General features: G+C 40.5%; 1 protein-coding gene across 4 annotated transcripts in view; it reads right to left on the bottom strand.

The window, feature by feature from the left end:
* nbn (nibrin) overlaps positions 1 to 20,578 on the bottom strand; it is an 84,218-nt gene that overhangs the window by 7,077 nt on the left and 56,563 nt on the right. Inside the window, exons 12-15 of one of the 4 annotated variants that reach the window (XM_069921967.1) lie at positions 17,669 to 17,830; positions 16,292 to 16,405; positions 16,040 to 16,089; positions 8,069 to 10,067 (exon numbers count right to left, since the gene is read on the bottom strand). In XM_069921967.1, the coding sequence (XP_069778068.1) occupies positions 10,040 to 10,067; positions 16,040 to 16,089; positions 16,292 to 16,405; positions 17,669 to 17,830 (354 nt within the window). In that variant the 3' untranslated portion in view covers positions 8,069 to 10,039. Of the gene's footprint in view, positions 1 to 8,068; positions 10,068 to 16,039; positions 16,090 to 16,291; positions 16,406 to 17,668; positions 17,831 to 20,578 lie in introns of those variants that run through there. The other 3 variants (XM_069921966.1, XM_069921969.1, XM_069921968.1) reach the window with 3 other exon arrangements.

Here is a 20,578-nt window from a genome sequence, read left to right as displayed (position 1 = left end):
TAGCCGGGATGTGGATAACAAATTACAACAGCAAATAGAACAGGCATGTCAGAAGGGCAATGTTATGGTAGTCTTGAGGGATTTTAACATGTAAGTATATTAGGAAAACAAGGTTGGGACTGGATCTCATGAGAAATAATTTGTAGAATGCCGAGGTGGCTTCTTAGATTATGACTGATCTGACCAGGGAAATGGCAATTTTTGATTGGGTATTATGCAATGAACCAGAGCTAATAAGGGGAGCTGAAGTTAAGAGAACCCTTAAGAAGCCATGATCATAGAAATTTCCCTGCAGTCTGAGAGGGAGCAATTAAGATCAGTGGAATAAAGGGGACGACAGAGTTAAGAAAGAGGAAAAGGCAAAATTGGAAAGGTACACAAACAGAGATGGTGGCAGAGTCTGTGAGATACAAGGAAGATGTAGGATGGGTATATTCCAAAAAAGAAATATTTGAATGACACAACTATGGCTAACAAGATAAGTCAAAGCCAAAGATATTCAAAAGAAAGGGCAAAGAAGGAAGCAAAGACTAGTGGGAAGATGGAGGATTGGGAAACTTTTAAAAGCTTGCGTGCTTGGGAAGCTTAGGGCAGGGTGGCTAAACTTGCTTAATGTAAGAGAAACGCACAAAAAATTTCAGATGTTTAAGAGTCGAAAAACTTGAAAAATAATTACACGTTTTTCTTACATGCACATTTTGTTATGAAAAATTTATATAAATATTAAGAAATATATATATGAAATAATATTCATTCATCTATTTTGTTTTTAAATTGCTAATTTGTATTAGTTTCAATAATCAAAATATATACAACATATATTCATGTGATAGTCAAATTTTGTGGATTAATTTTTAGGGGTTGATTATTACATACACACAACTTTTGACTGCAGTAACTATTGTAAGGTAAAAACATCATGAGATGGGACCGGAGAAGGAGTCACCCAGTACTAAGGAGTAACAGAATGCAGATGTGACCTTGTACACTCAAGATAAGCTTTGCACTAACAAGAATGATGAGCAGCAGACTAACAGAGAAGGGTAGCAACAGTTTATTCATTGGACAATGTCATGGTATGATAATTTACTAAGTACGTATCCTGAGGTATAAAAAAACACCATTTTGCTGATCCGACTAACTTTGTTAGTCGCAAGTGTTACAATCCGGTAATAAAGAACAAAGAACCCTGATTTCGACTCAGTCTGGTGTTTGTCTCACTCATTCATGAACAAAGCAGACCTAACAATTTGGTGACCCCGACGTGATGGGTGAGTGAACACTGGACGACGGTTTCTGTTTTTTCTGACAATCATCTCAGCCGGCTGATAAAAAGGTCCAGAGAAGCCTGTTTTAACAAAATTCTCTTTTTTTTAAAAAAATCTTTATGATTGTCAGTAAGAACTGGAGATCGGACAAATTAGACGACCACAATTGAAGGTCGCATGCCAGGATTGTAACACGTAAGTGATTACAGACAAGATAAAAGTCCTTAAGGTGTTTGAATGACATTTATTAAGTGCTTCGCAAGAAACTACTAGAGTTTAAAAGTCTTTATTGTGTCGTTGCAAAGTCCAATAGAGTGAGAAGGTGGTCTATAAACAATTGAGGACCTGAGTTTTCTGCCCTAAACTGGTTATTAAGAGGAGAAATCTCCCACGTGAAGGTTGGGCTTTGAAAGAAAACAAAGGTTCAGGCTTATTGGCCTCAATTGTATCTGAGAGACTGACTTATAAATGTCCGGTAGGTATGATAATGTCTGTACACTTGAGAAGTTAAGAATTTATTTCCCCAATTCGCCGTGGTGGAATACCACAGCAGACACTAGAGACCTTGAGACAACAAAAAAAGTACTCAGGGACGCCTGCCTGGTGAACAAGAACGACGACAGAAGGCTGCGACAGCTGTGTCCGGATCAGGTAGGAGATATTAATGAAAAAGTTGACAAACTCCTAAGAGACACCCAGTTTATTCGAAATACTTTTGATAAGTTAAATGAGGGTATTCCCAACATCACCAAGGAGATAAAGTTACGTAAATTCATAGATTGGTACAGGGAAACAGGACAAAAGTATAGCCCAAATATTTGGTTTTCTAGTTGTAATTTAACTTTCAGACCCCTTTGGGAAAACAGAGAGTGGAAAACGAGCAATCAGAGTATACAGGACAGTCTGAAGTCAATTGGAGGACAAGACTTAGAGACTGTTCTTTTAAAAGATATTAGTCATCCAGCTTGCAAGGAGACATTTTTAAAAGCAATTTTCGTTGACATAGATCCCCTAAACGGACAAAAACCTAAATTAAAACAGGCATTAGAAAGCGGTCCCGCAGCTATGGCTGTACAGTTGCCTGTTAAGACTTTTGACCAAGTTATTAAGGAAATTAATCAGGAATTAGAGGAGCGAAATACCAGTAATGCGGCATTGGAAAAACAAAAAATGCTCCGAAAATGTGTAGACCGCTGGAGGAAGAGGGGTTGGTTACCCGGGGGCACTGAGATGTTCCTGACAGGTGAGGGAAAAAAATTTTAAAACGTAGAGGCTTAGATAAGCTGGAAGAAACAAAACACAGAAGGGAAAGGAAAAGTGCCTGTTTCCAGTTTCCAGCCACGAAGTGTCCGGGTTTGCTCTCTCCCTCCCTCCTTTCACCCTCCCCCCTCTCTCTTCTCTCCCCCTCTCTCTCTTCTCCCCCCCCTCCTCTCTCACCCACTCCCCCTCCCAATCCCAATCTGTGGCGGTGCTGCCCTGAAATCCCCAGGTTGGGCAGGGCAGAGAAATACAATTTGGTTTTAATTTTGTGCCCACAATTCCAGCTCCGCATCAAATGGGATCCTGTTTTATCCTCTCTCCCTCCCTTTTTCCCGCACCCCCACCATTGCGGGATCAGGGCAGACATTGTGGGCTGACGTGTAGCTCACTCGAGGTGGGAGGGAAGGAAGGAGTGATAGTTCCCAGTGGTGGGAGACCCAATCTGATCCAGACCAGTGATCACAGGATGAGAACCTTTTAAAACCTTTGAAACGAAAGTGTTAATCTGAAGACTTTTCTCCCAGTGGGGCCAGTGCAAGGCATTTTCTCTCTCTATCTCTTGTGCTCTGTGTATCTGCCTCTCTATCTCTTTCTCTCGCTATGCTCTCTCTCTCTCTCTCTCTCTCTGGCACCCCAGATGGGATACTGGAGTCACGTCCCTTATATCCAGATATTGAGACACTGGGGTGTGACAAGAGCCTCGGGAATAGGGACACATCAGACGAGGTAATAAAAATAGAAGGGGGAGTAATAGATGTGGAGACCCCTCTGGAGTCCAAGAAAATAGAAAAGGAGTTAGAGATACAGAAATGGAACATGAAAAAGGTTCAGGATAACATTAAAAACTTAAACAGAGATATTAATGTGCTGGGGCAGATCAGTGAGGATCAAAAAGAATTAATGGTAGGTGTATTGAAGGAAGTGGAAAAGATAACTACAACACTGTCAGGAGAAATTAAAGCTGAAGGAATGGTAATAGGAGTAAAGGACGAAAAGTGTAGTACAGATGAGGAAACGAGATACGATCCACCATGGGAGGAAAGTAAAAGGAAAAGACTCGGGAGGGAGAAAAATAGACATGCCTACCTGGACATAGTTAGGACAAAAGAGAAAGATGTGAAACAACTAAACTATGGCCGAAAAGATTATCTTAGAGATGAACATGACCAATATACCTTTGACCCTGAGACATTGGAAGCTGATAGGGACAGTGACAGTGACGAAGAAGAGTCAGAACAAGGTGGGATAAATAAATGCATGCCAAGAGTAAAGAAGGAGCAGAAATCCCCAAAATTGAGATATCAATGCCCATTACTGATCACGGGACGGGGAACTCAAAAATATGTACCCTGGTCACGAATGGACTTAGAGAGTTTAATGAAAAAACTACCTCCGTTGAGTAATGGGGCTAGTCCATGGATTTCTTGTTTTGAGCGAGAAACCTGCCAAGAACAATTAGCACTCGCAGATGTCAGAACTATCATGATAAAATTAAAGGCAGAAGGGGCCCTGAAGCAAATAGAGAGAATTGTAAGAAGCAGTAAATTGGGGGATGAAATAGAATTTAACCCACTTCGGAATAAATTTTGGGAAGCACTTAGAGAAACATTTCCTACACCCTATAGTTTGGATGCCTTGGTAACCCTTCAACTAAAGGAAGGAGAGACTGCACACGAGTATTTCACTCGAGCATGGGACATGGGAAACAGGGACTGGAGAAAGACCCGACCACAGCCCCTTAGGAAGGGCTCACTTTCGTAATGGGATAATAAACGGACTACCTGCTACGGTTCAAGCAAAATTAAGGGACATTGTGGGATTAGAGACAATGTCAGAGGATTTGTGAAGACACCTGACACATGCAATCAAACGACATCGTCAATCAGAGCATGCTAAGTCAGAAAGTGCGTCCCAGAAGGAGGTGGACAAGACAACCGATAAATTGGTGAGAGCCATAGAACATATAGGGGTTAAATTAGCGGCCCAACAGATAGTCCCACAGGTCATGGGGCCAGTGATAAATCCGGGACCCCAAGTAAGAAATGGTTGGGAAAGACAGCTAGGTACAATGTATAGAGGGGAACATGCAGTATGCTGGTACTGCCAAAATCCTGGACACTACCAGCGGAACTGTCCGGAGGCTGGGAGAGCAAGGGGAAAAAGATTACCCTCTATGAGAGGCTATCGGGGAAGAGGAGGAAACTTAAGAGGACAAGCAAGGGGTAGGGGTGGACACATTGATGGGCCCCAGAGAATCGGGGGGTGGCAGAGTGATCAACAAGTCCACGCACCTCAGTGTAATGACTATATTGAGGAAGGTGCTGAATTTGATTATTGAAGGTGCCCAGGAGAATCAAAAATCACGCCTCCCTGGGAGCCACCAAAAATTTGGGGGACGGTAAATGGAGAAAAAATTGAATTTATGGTTGACACAGGGGCAGCAGTTACGACAGTGATTAAAAAACCCCCAGGGAGCACATTTTCGGGCAAAACATTATCTACAATAGGATTCTCCGGGATAAGGGAAACACAGCCCTATACAGATAACATCGACATGACATTTGGACGACAAAGGGTTAAAACGCCTGTCCTGGTTGTGCCAAGTTGCCCCATTAATTTATTAGCAAGGGACATTCTTACCAAACTAGGATTAACCATACAATGTTCTGAGAAGGGCCTCGGTTAACATACCCAGGGGATACAATAAGAAGGGGAGGACAGTTTATAGTAATGACCCCATCTAACGCTTCAGAAGACTCTGTGGAGGTTAGTATTTTCTGGAGTCGGCTACTGTATGATGAACCAGGCCCAGGGCTGATTAAACAGTTTTTTGAGTGGAGGGCCAGTATTCCTCGGTATGGGGATTACCATTATCCACTAGATCCTATGCATGTTACATTAAACTACACCATCCACCCGGACCAGGAATATGAGGAGAGGTGGGACTCTCTAAAAGAAGGGAAGACAGAAACGATACATTGTCCATTTATCTTTGTAGGTAAGGAGGGAATAGCTGCTATGGTTGTCATGACAGAAGAACAATGGAGTGGTTCTGCTTAGGAGTGGAAAGTGTGCCTCATGTGACCTTGGGTATTGCCAAAGATCATCACGCTCGACAGCTGGGTCCGATGGTAAAGGAAGCGATAGGGTGTGAATACAGGCAGACAGAAATCCCGGGGTATTCCACCCCGGAGGGAGGAAAATTTGTCAGACTGAATATTGAAGCATGGGACCAGGTAGTGAATGAGAAAGTAGAAAGAGACCGAGCCATAGAAGGAGAAAATATTGATCACAGAGACTCAGACAAATATCTTTCTAATCTGAGTCCACATATATGGACAACGGGGCCCTATGATGTGGGAGTAATAAAAGGAGAGGTATTTCTAGAATTGGCCAACCCCGGGCAGAAACCAATATGGAGAAAACAATACCGCTTGTCGCCCAGTCAGGAGGAGGGTATTAAAGGAACGATAGAAGGGTTAATGGAGTCAGGGGTTTTAAGGGCGGCACCTGACAGTATGTGGAACACGCCCATCATGCCTGTTCCCAAACCGGGTAGAAAAGACTGGAGGATGGTACACGACCTCCGGGAGATTAACTTGGCTACCAAGACCATCGAGAGACCAGTCCCAGACCCATATGTAGCACTTAGGGCTCTGAGTCCGGAGCACGAATACTATACTGTCATTGATCTGACAAACGCATTCTTCTGCTTGAATTTAGCTGAGGAATGGCAAGACTGGTTAACTTTCACTTACCAAGCACATCGGTACACATACACTAGATTACCTCAGGGTTATAAGGACAGTCCAGGACTGTTCAATCAGGCCCTTAGCGAAATCCTAATGAAATTAAAGCTCCCGGAAGATGTTACACTGATTCAGTATGTAGACGACCTACTATTAGCAGGGAAAACGCCACATGGGTGCCTGACAGGGCAGCCAAACAGGTTACTGGTTATCATGAACATATACAGGGGATGATTTTGAGGTCCCATAACAAAAAAATGAATCTGAAACTAAGGAGACTTGTAGCAGATTGAATGACTACACAGATGAGTTTTGTGGAGGAAGAGTGCTGTACAACTGGCTCCCCGCTAACTGGGATGGTCGGTGTGCTCTAGTAACCCTTAATGCGCCAGTGCTGATTGTCAAAAGGCAGGAGGGAGACGAGGATTCCCTAGAATTGCGCCACACAGAGAGTTGGCTGTGGAGAAAAAGGAGGAGTGTTGGACTCTTGGGGCCGGGAGGAAGGAACCCTGATGGGGTATGGATTGATGCCATTGGCCAAGCCCGGAATATTCCGGACGAATTTAAATTAGCCGATGAGATTGCAGCTGGGTTTGAAAGCTTTCCTGTTTTTAGTGCAATATTTCCCATCACTGTAAATAAAAATGTTAATAGAATCAACCTTATTCACTATAATGTCCAGCGCCTTGCAAATTTGACCAGGGACGTTGTTGAGGCAATACATCAACAACTGTCAGAAACTTCCCTTATGACACTTCAGAATAGGATAGCGATTGATATGGTCCTGGCAGAGAAAGGTGGAGTGTGTGCTATGTTTGGAGATCTATGCTGCACTTCTATCTCTAATAACACAGGGCCAGATGGATCACTCACTAAGGGGTTAACGAAACTTAGGGCATTGGCGAAAGAATTAAAAGCCCAGTCTGGAGTCTCCAATCCTGTTTTATCCTGGTTACAGGGAGTGTTTGGGAGATGGAGCACATTGTTAGGACAACTTTTGCTGGGTTTGTTCATTTCTGTATCAATTTTTATCACTTGTGGCTGTTGTTGTATTCCATGCATTCGAACGCTGGTCACGAGGACCATAGAGAGAGCCTTTGCTGACCGTGATGAACTGCCTCCGAAATATCAAGCTGTGCAGGCTGTGGAGCAAGACTATCTCACATTACAGGAGGCGGAGAAAGTTGCTGAGATCGATCTGGAGTCTGAAGGGGAATGTGATGGGAAGGAGGGATTGTGAATTAGATTGTTACACATATAATTTTAACCTTGCTTGTAACCTAAATATTATAACCTTGATTGTAGAACAAATATTATAACATTGATTGTAACACAAACATTATTAATCAGATTGTAGAACAAGTATTATGAATTAGATTGTAGACCATATGTTAACTTGGGAATTTACTAATGTACGGGGGGTTAGCTAGTTTTTTGCTTGGGGGCAAATGGGATGAAACTTGTAAACGGGCAATGGGATCGGGGTGACGGATGGGGGGTGTACGCAAAGGAGGGTTGGGGGAGCCCTCGCCCACCAGCCGAACTGCCCTGTGAACAGAACCCGTATAGAGCTTGGCAATAATAGGCGAACTAATGTAACGCGGTGGTAGCATAGTCAGGGCGAGATTGTCCTCTAAAGAGGACAAAGGAGGGATTGTAAGGTAAAAACATCATGAGATGGGACCGGAGAAGGAGTCACCCAGTACTAAGGAGTAACAGAATGCAGATGTGACCTTGTACACTCAAGATAAGCTTTGCACTAACAAGAATGATGAGCAGCAGACTAACAGAGAAGGGTAGCAACAGTTTATTCATTGGACAATGTCATGGTATGATAATTTACTAAGTACGTATCCTGAGGTATAAAAAAACACCATTTTGCTGATAACGGCAGAATGCATTCTCCGACTAACTTTGTTAGTCGCAAGTGTTACAATCCGGTAATAAAGAACAAAGAACCCTGATTTCGACTCAGTCTGGTGTTTGTCTCACTCATTCATGAACAAAGCAGACCTAACACTATCTGAGTCGTTCGAGGCTTCAGGAGCTCAGACAGATGGGCAGCCGGCCAGGGCATTGGGAGCTCAACCAGAAAGGCGACTGGCTAGGGTGTTGGGAGCTCTGGAGGGTGGGCAGCTAGCCAGGGTGTTGGGAGCTCTGGAAGCCAGGCGGCCGGCTGGGGTGTCAGGAGGGAAGATATCTCAGAATTCAAACAATAGGGGAGGAATTTAGACTAACAAAAGGTGTTAATTAGATTATGATAAAGGACTAGGTAGAATTGATCATGTCTGTGTGAAAGGAGACAGAGAATGGAGAGATAATGGGGGAAGAAGGGGGTGGGGCAGTTTAACAAAAGCCAGAGAAGTCAATATTAATGCCATCTGGTTGGAGGGTGCCCAGTCGGACGATGAGATGTTATTCCTCCAAGTTACAGGTGGTCTCAGTGTGGCAGTACATGAGACCATGGACAAACATGTTGGCAAAGGAATAGGATGGAGAAATGAAAAGGATGGCCACTGGGAGATTTACGCTATTGCGGCAGACAGAGACAAGGTGCAAAGAACAAGGCAATTGTCCAGTCTCTCCGATGTAGAGGAGACCACAGTGGGAGCACTGGATGCAGTAGATGATCCCTGTAGATTCACAAGTGAAATGTTGCTTCACCTGGAAGGACTGTTTGGGGCCCCAAATGGTGCTGAGGGAGGAGGTGTAGGAGAAAGTGGAGCATCTCCTGTGATCACAGGAGTAAGTAGGTCCCAAGAGGATGATTGGTAAGGAGGGAGGAGTAGACAAGGATAAATTCTACCTAGTCCATTATCATATCCAATTAACACTTTTGTTGGTCTGGATTTCTCCCCATTGTTTGAATTCTGAGACTTTCTGATATATCCTACTTCTCCCTTTTCTGATTTTTCCTTGAAGAAGGGCTTAAGTTCCAAAATGTCAGCAATATATCTTTGTCTCCTACAGATGCTGAAAAGACCTGCTGAGTTTCTCCAGCATTTTGGTGAGTTTTCTACAATCACAGCATCTGCAGCCTATCTTGCTTCACTAAGGGTAGATAAGTCACTTGGACCAGCTGGAATGCACCCATGTGTTCTAAAAGAAGTAGCTAGAGAGATTGTGGAGAAACTAGTACCGATCTTCTAAGATTCAATAGATTCTTGCATGGTTCCGGAGGACTGGAAATTTGCAAAGATCACTGCACTATTTAAAAAGGGAAGGCAGCAGAAAGGAAATTATAGACCTGTTAACCTAACATCGGTGTTTGAGTCGATTGTCAAGGATGAAGTCATGGAGTATCTGGAGGTGCATGACAAGATACGCCAAAGTCAGCATGGTTTCCTTAAGACAGGGGTCTCAAGCTTGCGGCCCGCGGGCCAACTGCGGCCCTCGGGACGATAGTTTGTGGCCCCGCCTTAATATGAAAGTTTAATGTTAGTGCGGCCCGCGAGTTTGATATGATTGGCACTTTTCAGTGTTGTGTGCGGAGCTGAATGAACCTACCAATCACGGTGGGGTATATTGCTCTCGGGGGCAAGACATCGGCTGGGCTTATTGCGAATATAAGCATATTTGTGTGCATTTTCTATTTGTCATTATATGCACGCGGCACATGCGCAATTTCCGCGGCCGCTCCCGCTTGAACTTCGGCGCGTGAACTTCAATAAGTCCAAGTACAGGTCCAGACTTACTGACGAGCATCTTCAAGCCCTACTGAGGGTCTCAACTTCCTCCTCCCTTAAGCCAAATGTGGCTCGGCTATGCGAGAGGAAGCGCTGTCAGATCTCTAGCAGTAAGAAGTAGGCAGAAGAAGACATGTTCATATCAGTTTATGTTCAATGTTCCATTCATGTTCAGAAAGTTAAAGGTTAAAGAACTGTTAATACAGACATTTGAATCTAAATAATAATAATTACATTTCTCCAGTCAGCAACTATATGTGGTTTCTTCAGTCTTCTATATCTGCTGTATTATTATTATTTTCATTATTATTATTTTCATTTTATTTATTTATTACTGATTGATTTTATTTTTTTTCTTATGAATTGTTAATTTATTTATTTTTTCATCTTATTTTGTGTTTAAAAAATAAAAATAAAGACATTTGATAACATTGGAATGTTTTTGTAAGAGCTTTTCTTGTGGAAAACCTGATGCAGCCCAGCCTCACCCAGACTCTACCTCCAGCGACCCCCGGGTAAATTGAGTTTGAGACCCCTGCCTTGAGAAAATCTTGCCTAACAAATCACAAGCACGGCTAGTCAAAAGACTAGATGGTGTAAATTTGGACTTACAAAACCACTTTGACAAGGTGCCACACGAGGTTGCTTAAAAAGATGAGAGCCCATAGGATTACAAGAAAGATACTAGCATTGGCTGATGCACAAGAAACAGAGTAGGAATAAAGGAATCCTATTCTGGGTAGCATTGGTGTGCCGAAGGGGTCAGGGTTGAGGCCACTTTTTAAAAATGATTTGGATTGTGGAATAAATGGCTTTGCATCTAATAGATTAGGAGAATGGGCAAAGAGATGGCTGATGAAATGCGATGTTGGAAAGTGTGGTGTCATTTATAAAAGGGCAGACTATTATTTAGATGGGGAAACAATTCAAAACTCAGAGTTGCAAAGGGACTTGGGAATTCTCAGGCTGGATACCCTAAAGGTTAACCTCCAGGATGAGCTGGTGGTGAAGAAGGCAAATGCAATGTTGGCGTTCATATCTAGAGGAATAGGACAGAAGAGCAGGGATGTTATAAGGCATTGGTGAGGCCTCCCTTGGAGTACAGAATACAGTTTTGGGCTCCTTATTGAAGAAAGAATGAGCTGGGACTGGAGAGGGTTCAGAAAGATTTACAAGAATTATTCCTCGAATTAAGGGATTAGCATATGAGGAACATTTTACGGCTCTTGGACTGTACTCCTTGGTGATCAGAAGAATGAGGGGGAAGCGTTTCAAATGTTGAAAGGCCTAGACAATAGATGTGGCAAAGTTTTTTCCATGGTAGGGGAGTCAAGGACAAGAGGGCACAACCTCAGAATTGAAGGGCACCCATTTAAAGCAAATATGCAGAGGAATTTCCTTAGCCAGTGAATGGTGAATCCTTGGAATTTGCTGCCATGGGCAGCTGTGGAGCCCAGGTCATTGGGTGTATTTAAGGAAAAGATTGATAGGTATCTGAATAGTCAAGTTATCAAAGGCTATGTGGAGAAGTCAGGGAGTGGGACTGAGTGGAAGAATGGATCAGCTCATGATGGAATGGTGGAGTAGACTCAAAGCTCCTACATATTATAGTTTTATGGATTCTCAGAGATTACATAGTTATGAACATTTTCAGGAAAGGGCACAGCAGTGTGGGACAGCAGTTAGTGCTATGGCTTCACAAACCCTTGAGAATTTAGCTGAGTTTGGACTCAGTAAATGTGGTTGACTTGTAAATTGCCTCTTTAATCGTCATGCTAGTCAATTAGTTCCACATTTCTCACAACATAGATTAGATTAGATAACCTATTTGACATCAACCTCAGCACCAAATTCAGACAGAGCAATAGCACTTACATCCTAGTCAATTTCCAGTCTTCATCAAAAACAGTTGAGAGAACTATCCCAAATGTGCAACAAACTAATCTAGTTGAACTCACATTTATCCAATAATCCTTCTCAACTGTCCTTCTATCATGTTGAACACTGGGAAGAACTAGTGAATGTTGCAAGAAAAATCAAATATGAGGAACTTCAATCTCCATCACCAAGAATGGTATGATAGCACTACCACTAAAAGAACTGGCCTAGTCCAAAGGATAAAGCTGTCATGATGAATAGCAAAAATAGCTTGCAAGAATTAGGCCTACCGGTAAATGACCTCACAACCTACATATCAAATTAAAGCTCTGCAGTCCAAGCACAGTAGCAGACAACTAAACAGAAGGGGCCCCTCCAGCAATATCCTCAATAATGAAGCATTTATAGCCATGTGTAGACTGAAACCAGCTCAGGTTTCTCCAAATTTTCCATCATTAGGATTTAACAGTTAATCAGTTCCACCTCAAGTTAATATGAAGAAATAACTGAAGAAACAGTTACACCAGAGTATGGGACCAGACAAGTTCCCAGCTATAATACTAATGTCCTGTTCCTCAGGACCAACTGTTCCTCCAGCCAATGCTAGTGTTTCTAGGGCTACTGGGCAATTTAGAAATTGAATTGTTCACAAAAAAAAAGAGAAATCCAATCAATCAACTTTTAAACATCTCTGAAGTGATGGAAGATGATGTGAACCATGCTGTTAAAAATTATTTCCTCACCAAAAACCTGCTCGTCAAAGCACAATATAACTCATCACTTTTTTTTAAAAATATCCAAACATGCACCTTGGAGCAGATTTCCAAAGTGTAATGAGAGTGAAACATGTGACATCTCATAGAACTATAAGATATTGTGAAACCAAAGTTTAAATCTCCATTTGAAGCTTTTCTGAAAAGTCATTCCTTTGTGGTCATAAAGTAAACAGAATATGTCAGAAACAAAGTTTTCTCACAGTATTTAAGAAGGGAAATTCAGGGAAGAGATTCAATAGGTCATGCCTTTATTTCCTGCTTCCTTCAATGAGATTCCACCAGAATATCTTCTCTCCCCTTCTCCTTCAGCTATTTACATTGTCACATACTAAGTGACCATTCTCTTCCCAGCTCCTAATCCATTCTTTCATCTCCATCAGCTATTTGCATTGTCACAGTACTTTCTCATGTTTTCACAGGACATGCAACACCTGTCTTTTTTACCTCTTCCTGAGCCACCATTAAACTATCCAAAGAAACCTTTCAAGTGAAACATTAATGCATGCTCTGCTAATTTTATATACTGCATTCATATTCCTAATGCTTTGCAGAGTTCCTGCACTCAGTTTGCAATGGCAAATCTGAACTTGGAAGTACATGTCATTTTAGTTCTTAATTTTTTGTTTACACAAAAATGCTGGCCACACATTATTTTTTATGCAGCAAAAATCAAGATACCTAACCAAAGTTTAGGCCTTAGCCTTTTATCAAGGTATGAGCAAAAAACAGGGAGGTGCCTGAAACAAATGGAGGGAGGGAGGAACAAGAGCACAGGTCCACAGGCAAGAGGTCAAAGGTGGTTATGGGTGGGAAGGCACAAGAGAAAAAGCTGAGAAGTGATTGGGGGAGGAGACATCTCTCTGAATGGAGAGGGAAAAAGGTAAAAATCTGGAGGAAAGGAAACAGGGATGTGGCCTAAAGAAAAACACAGAAGCTGATGTTAATGCCATCAGGTTGAAGAGGGCCCAGATGGAATATTAGGTGCTGCTTCTCCAATTTGCATGTAGTCTCGGTTTGGCATGGACAGACATGCTGGCGCAGCAGTTGGGTGCTGAAATGCAATGGTTGGCCACTGGGCGACCCCTACGGACAGAGCGAAGATGCTCAACGAAACAATTTGCAATGGACTCCTTCTTCAAAGTGCAGATCATCTGTGATGTCCTCCTTCAAAAACTGTGGCTTACCCTCTACCACTATTAATTCAGCCCTTACCCACATTTCCTGCATTTCCCACATATTTAGCCTGACGCCGTCTGTCCCTAGTTGTAACAGAACAGGATTCCCTGTGACCTCACCAACCATCTCACCAGCCTCTGCATCTAACATGTTATCCTCTGCAATTTCCGTCCCTACAACATGAGCCCACGACCAGACACATCTTCCCCTCCCTCCATGACTCCCTCGTCCACTCATCCTTTCCAACTAATCACCCCCTTGGCACCTTCCATGTGACCCCAGAAAGTGCCACACTTGTGCCCACACCTCCTCTATCATCACCATTCAGTGCCCCAAGCAATTCTTCCAAGTGAAGCAGACTGGAAGATCCAAGATAAGCTTCCAAGGAACAGCACCGTGTCTGTCATCTGGGCACAGTGCAACCTTCCAGACTCAATATTGAATTCAATAATTTCGGGTATCTTGTTTTCTCTTGTTTTGTAACTGGCGTGTTTCTCTGCTATATTGAATCAGTTTTTCTCTCTCCACTAGCTGGGTAATTGTTACAAGTCTGTCCATGTATTTATCCAAGATTGAATCTGCATTCACTACATCAGATGGCAGCTTTTTCCTCACACCTACCACTCTCTGAGTGAAAAAAATTCCCTAATTTTCCCCTTATACCTCTCCCCTTTCAGCCTAAAGCTATGACCTTTTGTACTTATCTCCCCCAATCTAAGTGGAAACATCCTATTCACATTTACTCTGTCTACATCCCTCATAATCTTATAAAGCTCTATCAAGTCTCCCCTCATTCTTCTTCATTCCAAAGAGTATAGCCCTAATTGTTCCCAATAACTCAACTCCTGAAGACCCAGCAACATCTTAGTAAATCTTCTCTGCACTCTTTCAATCTTACTGATATCTTTCCTGCTGCTGGGAGATCAGAACTGCACACAATATTCTAAGTGTGGCCTCACCAATGACTTAAATAACTTCAACATAACATCCCAACTTTTATACTCAATACTTTGATTTATAAAGGCTAAGATGCCAAAAGCCACCTTCAGGGAACAATGTATATGTATTCCCAGATCTCTCTGCTCCTCTGCATTCTTCAATGGTCTACTATTTACTGTGTATGTACTACCCTGATTCGCTCTTCCAAAGTGCAGCACCTCACACTTAACTATATTAAATTCCATTAGCCATTTACTGACCCAATTTCCCAGCTGGTCCAGATCCCTCTGCAAGCTTTAAAATCTTCCTCCTATCTTTGTGTCATCAGCAAACTTGCTGATCCAATTCACCACGTTACCATCTAGGACATTTATATAGACAACAATAATGGTCCCTGAGGCACACCACTCGACACAGACCTCCAGTCTGAGAAGCAATGATCCACCATCATTCTGTTTTCTTCCTCCAAGCCAATTTCGAATCTGGTTTGCAACCTCTCTTATATACCTTATGAATCAACCTCTCATGTGAAACCTTGTCAAAAGCTTTACTAAAGTCCATATAAACAATATTCACAGCCTTTCCCTCATCAATCTTCTTGGTAACTTCGTGTTCTCTGTTTTCATTCACCATCAGCCAGACAACTGAAGCTTATTGCCTCAGGAACCCTTTCAGAGATAATCTTCTGGCTTCTTCATCTCACTTCCACCCTTGAGAACTCAAAATGACTTTGTCTTCTCACTTTTCCAGTTCTAACAAAGGACCTTCAATCTGAACATTCTCTTTTTACTGATGCTGTCTGACCTGCTTGGTGGTTCCACAATTTTTTTAAATTTCAGGTGATCAGCTACTACAGTATTTAGTATCTCATAATTACAGCATTTCCCTCATCTTCTGTTCCCATTGATCTCTTCCAGAAATTGTGATTAACAAGGATTCATCACCCTATCTCAGCCAGCATCACAACTTGAGTCATTCAGACTTTTTGATCTGTCCACCCTTCTATCTTCTGCATAGCAAAATTTCTTTTAATTTTCAAATTGTGTTAAATGGCAGAAAACTGAAACATTAAATTTGTTACTCTCCACAGACACAGCCAAACTCTTGAGTGCTTCCAAAAATTTCTGCTTTTACTTCCAGAACCAGTGATTTGCTTTTTAAAAAAATTGTGGCCAAAGTTGTTTGACTTATTTTTAATTTACTAAATTGTAGTTCAAATATCACAGGTATATTCTTGCAATGATGCAAATATTTCTACCATTGCCTCTACATCAAGCATGAGTTTCAGCAAAAAAGCTCTTCCATACCTGAACAAGTCATCTGCAAGATTCTCTTCCTTGGCTTTCTGGCTCTGTTCCTGAATGAGAGGAAGTTTTGAGTATGTTACTTTAACCTTTATGGAATGAAAGAAATATTTAGCACAACTTAAAAGTCTCCAGCCAGGGGTGTCTTTTTTATGTTAAGAGCTCTAATTTTAATGCATTCAAATTTAAATTAGAATTATGTTTGTAAATGGAAAAACAGAAAACCTAAATTTTGATATCTAATCTATATCGTACCTCCACTTCTTGTCTTAACCACTCTTCCATTTCTGAGCTCTTTTTGGTTTGATAAGCCTTTAGATCTGTTCCCCCAATAATTTTTGGAAGTGCCTTTGCTCCAGGATATGAAACCTAACTCAATGAAAAAAAGTGTTAACTAAATGCTAACAAAACAGCACCTTTAACTAATTAATACACTATTGTTCAAATAAAATCAAAAAGCTTTGAAATCAATTAAGCATATTGAATGAAAACACATTTCATTATTGATAGCTGAGCAAGATTCTCATGCACAATTTGCATAGGTCACAAGCATATCAGCTACATTCAAAATATAGAACAGTACAACACAGAAATAGGCCTATAGTGTCTCTGCCAAACATGATATACAAATTATACTAAATCTCTGCTGCATGTTTAGGATGATGCATAGCCCTCTATTTGCTGCATCAAGAAGCCTCTTAAACACTACAATCATATCAGTTTCTGCCATTATCCCTGGCAGCCCATTCCAAGCACCCATAATTCTCTGGGTAAAAACTTGGGCCTACACATCTTCTGAAAACTTTCCCTGGCTTATTTTAAACACATGTTCTTTGGAATGCATCATTTATACCCTGGGTTGAAGATTCTCACTGTTTACCCTATCAATGTCCCTGATAAATGTAAAAAATTCCATCAGCTCTCCCCTCAGCTTCCGACACTCCAGAGAAAACCCAAGTTTGTCCTAATTCTCTTTTTATAGTTCACACCCTCTGATCCAGGCAGCATCCTGATAAATCTCTCAGTACCCTTGCTAAAGCTGCCATATCCTTCATGTAATAGGTCAACCGGAATTGTGCACAAATCTCCAAGTGCGACATAACATCATGTCCTTACTTATTTTTACTCAATGCTCCAAATAAAGAAGGCAAACATGCTATTTGGTTTAAAAAAAAACACTCATCCACTGAATAGCTTTTTTAAGTATATAAAAAATGACAGTTTTAAAATCCCTAAAAAGGAATAAAACATCACAATGTAAATGGATTTTATTCTAGTCCAGAGGTTGATTAGTATTTCAGCAGATAAAGAACAAATTTCCCGTGGTCAGTTCAAAGTGCACTTTAATATGAAAGTCAAACAAATTCTTTAATGAAACAAAATTGGAGGAGCACTGACATCTCCAATGAAGATTCACAACGTGCAGAAACACTTAACCCATTAATTTTCTGACCAATTTGCACTCCGTGTTTTTTTAACTACTATTTTTCCAATAAGACCTGCCCCATGATGATATACAATCAAATATAATTAATTTTCATTTTGTAAGTAATTATTGTTTAGAAAACTGATATTTTAAAACCTATTTACAATCTACAGTTTGAAAATAGAGCATGTGAAGTAAATATTAACCTTTCTAAACTTCTTAAAGTTCTTCAGTTGGGTGTCCTGGCCAGTGGCATAGAAGGTAAACTGTGTCCCTTTTCCAGGCCGGACAACAAGTGATTTGAACAAGGTTACCAAAAGTCTGCCTGGAATATTTTCATTGTTTTCAGACTCATTTAGTTCCAAATGCTATATTGGGAGAAAAAAAGAAAACATTATCAAAGCAACTACAGATTGATGAACACTGATTTGATCATGTATTCTTTTCCTGGAAATGCTGTGCCCAAAAATCACAATTAATGTTCATAAAATTATTTGTCTTGGGCCTGTTTATGTGCTTTAAATGAGACAAGATTTACAAATAGTTGTACAGCTTTCACAAAAGTATAATATAAAATGAAGTATACTCATTCATACTGAAAATATTTATATTGCTTTGAAAGAATTTTATAATGTATGTTGAGCATCAAATTATTTTATTAATCCATAAAAGAATTAAACTATTCCCTAGAAAAAAAATCAAGAACACCAATTACCAACTATAGAATTACTTTTCCCAATTACAAATGAAGATAGAATCTGACCTAATTGCAGATATAGAAATACAATGTGTACCAACCTTTCCCCCCCACCCCCCCAAAAGCAATGCCAATACTGACATTTACCCATTGTATCCCTTTGTAAGTCTCAATTTCAGGACAGCACAGTCTTCCTTAGATTTCTCAAGGGGAAAGTCTGCAGAGTTCTTGTTCTGATAAAAGCTAGTGGCCAATCAACACTTTACTAGTTAATCTGTCATAAAGGCACCAATCAATATTCTCACATATTTGTATAAAAGAAAATGTTCAAATGCATCAGTTCACTACTCTCATCAATATTCACCCAATTTTAGAGGGCATCTCTTAGTCAGAGAACTGCACCAGTGAGAATAGCGTTCAGTCATTTCTTTCAGAAATGTGCATGATGGGAAGAGCTTCTATTCAGTTAATCACCAAAATCCATAAAGACAGTTCCCAGGGTTTGGAAGATGTGGCTTGGGGAGATCAAGCAAATTATCCCATGTCAAGAATAAATTTGCCTACCAAAAAGGGGACTGAACATATATATATATATCTCTCTACACACACACACACACACACACACACACACACATATATATATATATAATATATATTTGGAAATCTAAGGATACTGTTAATCCCACACATTCGTTAGCTGATACAAATAAGAGAAATGGATATTCTACTATCCCAGAAGAAAATAATTTGGTACTTTTTCCCCAGGTCAAATCAAAAAAGTCTCCAGAGAAATTCTTAGTTCGAATGTCAGTTAAGACAAGGATCAGAAGTGGTCAATAGTCTAAAGTCACATTATAATTAAACCAAAATCATCTGTCAAGGAATTCTATCTTTCAAAATTCACTCACATCTTTATTTTGTGCTAAACTGTTTATTTCTGACCTACAAAAAAAAATCATTTATCAGCAGTCCTCAGGAACGAAACCTTATATAACCTGGACTGCTGTACTTCAATTTGATATTAATTTACAATAATTATAACCTTCTTCTGAACTCTTTATTTGATATTCAGGGGGCTATCATAGATTGATGATTTTTCTCTTTTTCTTTTTCCCCACAAACAGAAAAAAAACATTGGTACACAGATTTGAGAGTTGAAATGGGAATACGGAATGAGGTTAATATTAGGGTTCTTTACATGGTCATGAACAAAATTTGTGAAGTTCTTGCCTCCCAGCTCCAGTGACTAGGTTCACTCCTGATGCCGTTGAATTGAGTATGGACATAATACATTTTATTTTCCACCCTACATGTCAAAGGAATGCAAATTTGTAGGTCAATTGGCCACTGTAAATTAGTTGAATCTGGGGTAAATTGATGAAATGTGAGGAAAATAAAAATGAGATTTGCATAAATGGTTATTTACTGCTCAGCGAAGATGCAAAGGCCGTAGGAGTGGCCATGCACTCCCATCAAATTTGAATCCTCTGACTTTCATAATAATTTTCAAAATACCTTGATCAGCTCATTTTCAAGAGAAAAAAAAGTTACTCAAGGTATAAAATACTCACTTTATTTTACTCTGAGTACATAATTTATATTTAATTTTAGACTATTCATGATTCCTTCACAATATTTGGTCACAAAGTGCTTAGAATTTGTAAGTTTCATGTTTTAATCATTGTTGAATTCCAACATAAACCGCTAAAAAGTTTGAACTAGTTTGATTTCTACGATTTTTCAATAAACACACACAAGATATGCAAGACAATTTAGTTTTTGCATAACACAAATCTGTATTGCATTAAAAAAAAATCTATATGTGGAATAAACTTGATTAAAACACCAGGCCGCACATTTAATTGATATCTTAAGTTATGCTGCCAAATATACTTCAAAACTCCAAATACAGTAGAATTTCCATTTTCCAAAATTCAATAAAAAAATTAGAGGAAATAAATAAATAGTTTCAACTAAATACGGCTGGGTGGATGGACCCTGCAGGGGAATGCACAGGTTTGCCCCGTTGAACTAGCAATGCCCCTGAATGCGCATGCATTCTTTTCAATGATGCTTCTTGTGTGGAGGTGAATCAGGTCAGGTTGTCAGCAAGAGAAAGATGCTGATGTAAAAGTAAATGTTCTCCAAAGCAACATACAACCCCTTGGTGAAGATGGGAGCAAACAAAGAGACTTCGGAGTGCCTCTGTTGTGCTCCAGTAAATTTTTAAATAAAGTTTCAATAAAGTTGTGTTGCAATGAAATGGCAGTGCCCAGGTTGAAGAGCCAGTCGATGCCGCTCGTCGCTGGGGCAACTCTCCCAGAATGTCTCTGTATCCCTGCCTAGTAAATCATTATCTTGATTAGTATTATGTGTATTAGAAAGGCTTATTCTGTAAATTTAGGGGGGATTAATTATG

Source organism: Narcine bancroftii, chromosome 2, assembly GCF_036971445.1.
Source record: "Narcine bancroftii isolate sNarBan1 chromosome 2, sNarBan1.hap1, whole genome shotgun sequence".
NCBI classification, from domain to species: domain Eukaryota; kingdom Metazoa; phylum Chordata; class Chondrichthyes; order Torpediniformes; family Narcinidae; genus Narcine; species Narcine bancroftii.
This window is presented reverse-complemented; position numbering and strand designations above follow the sequence as displayed.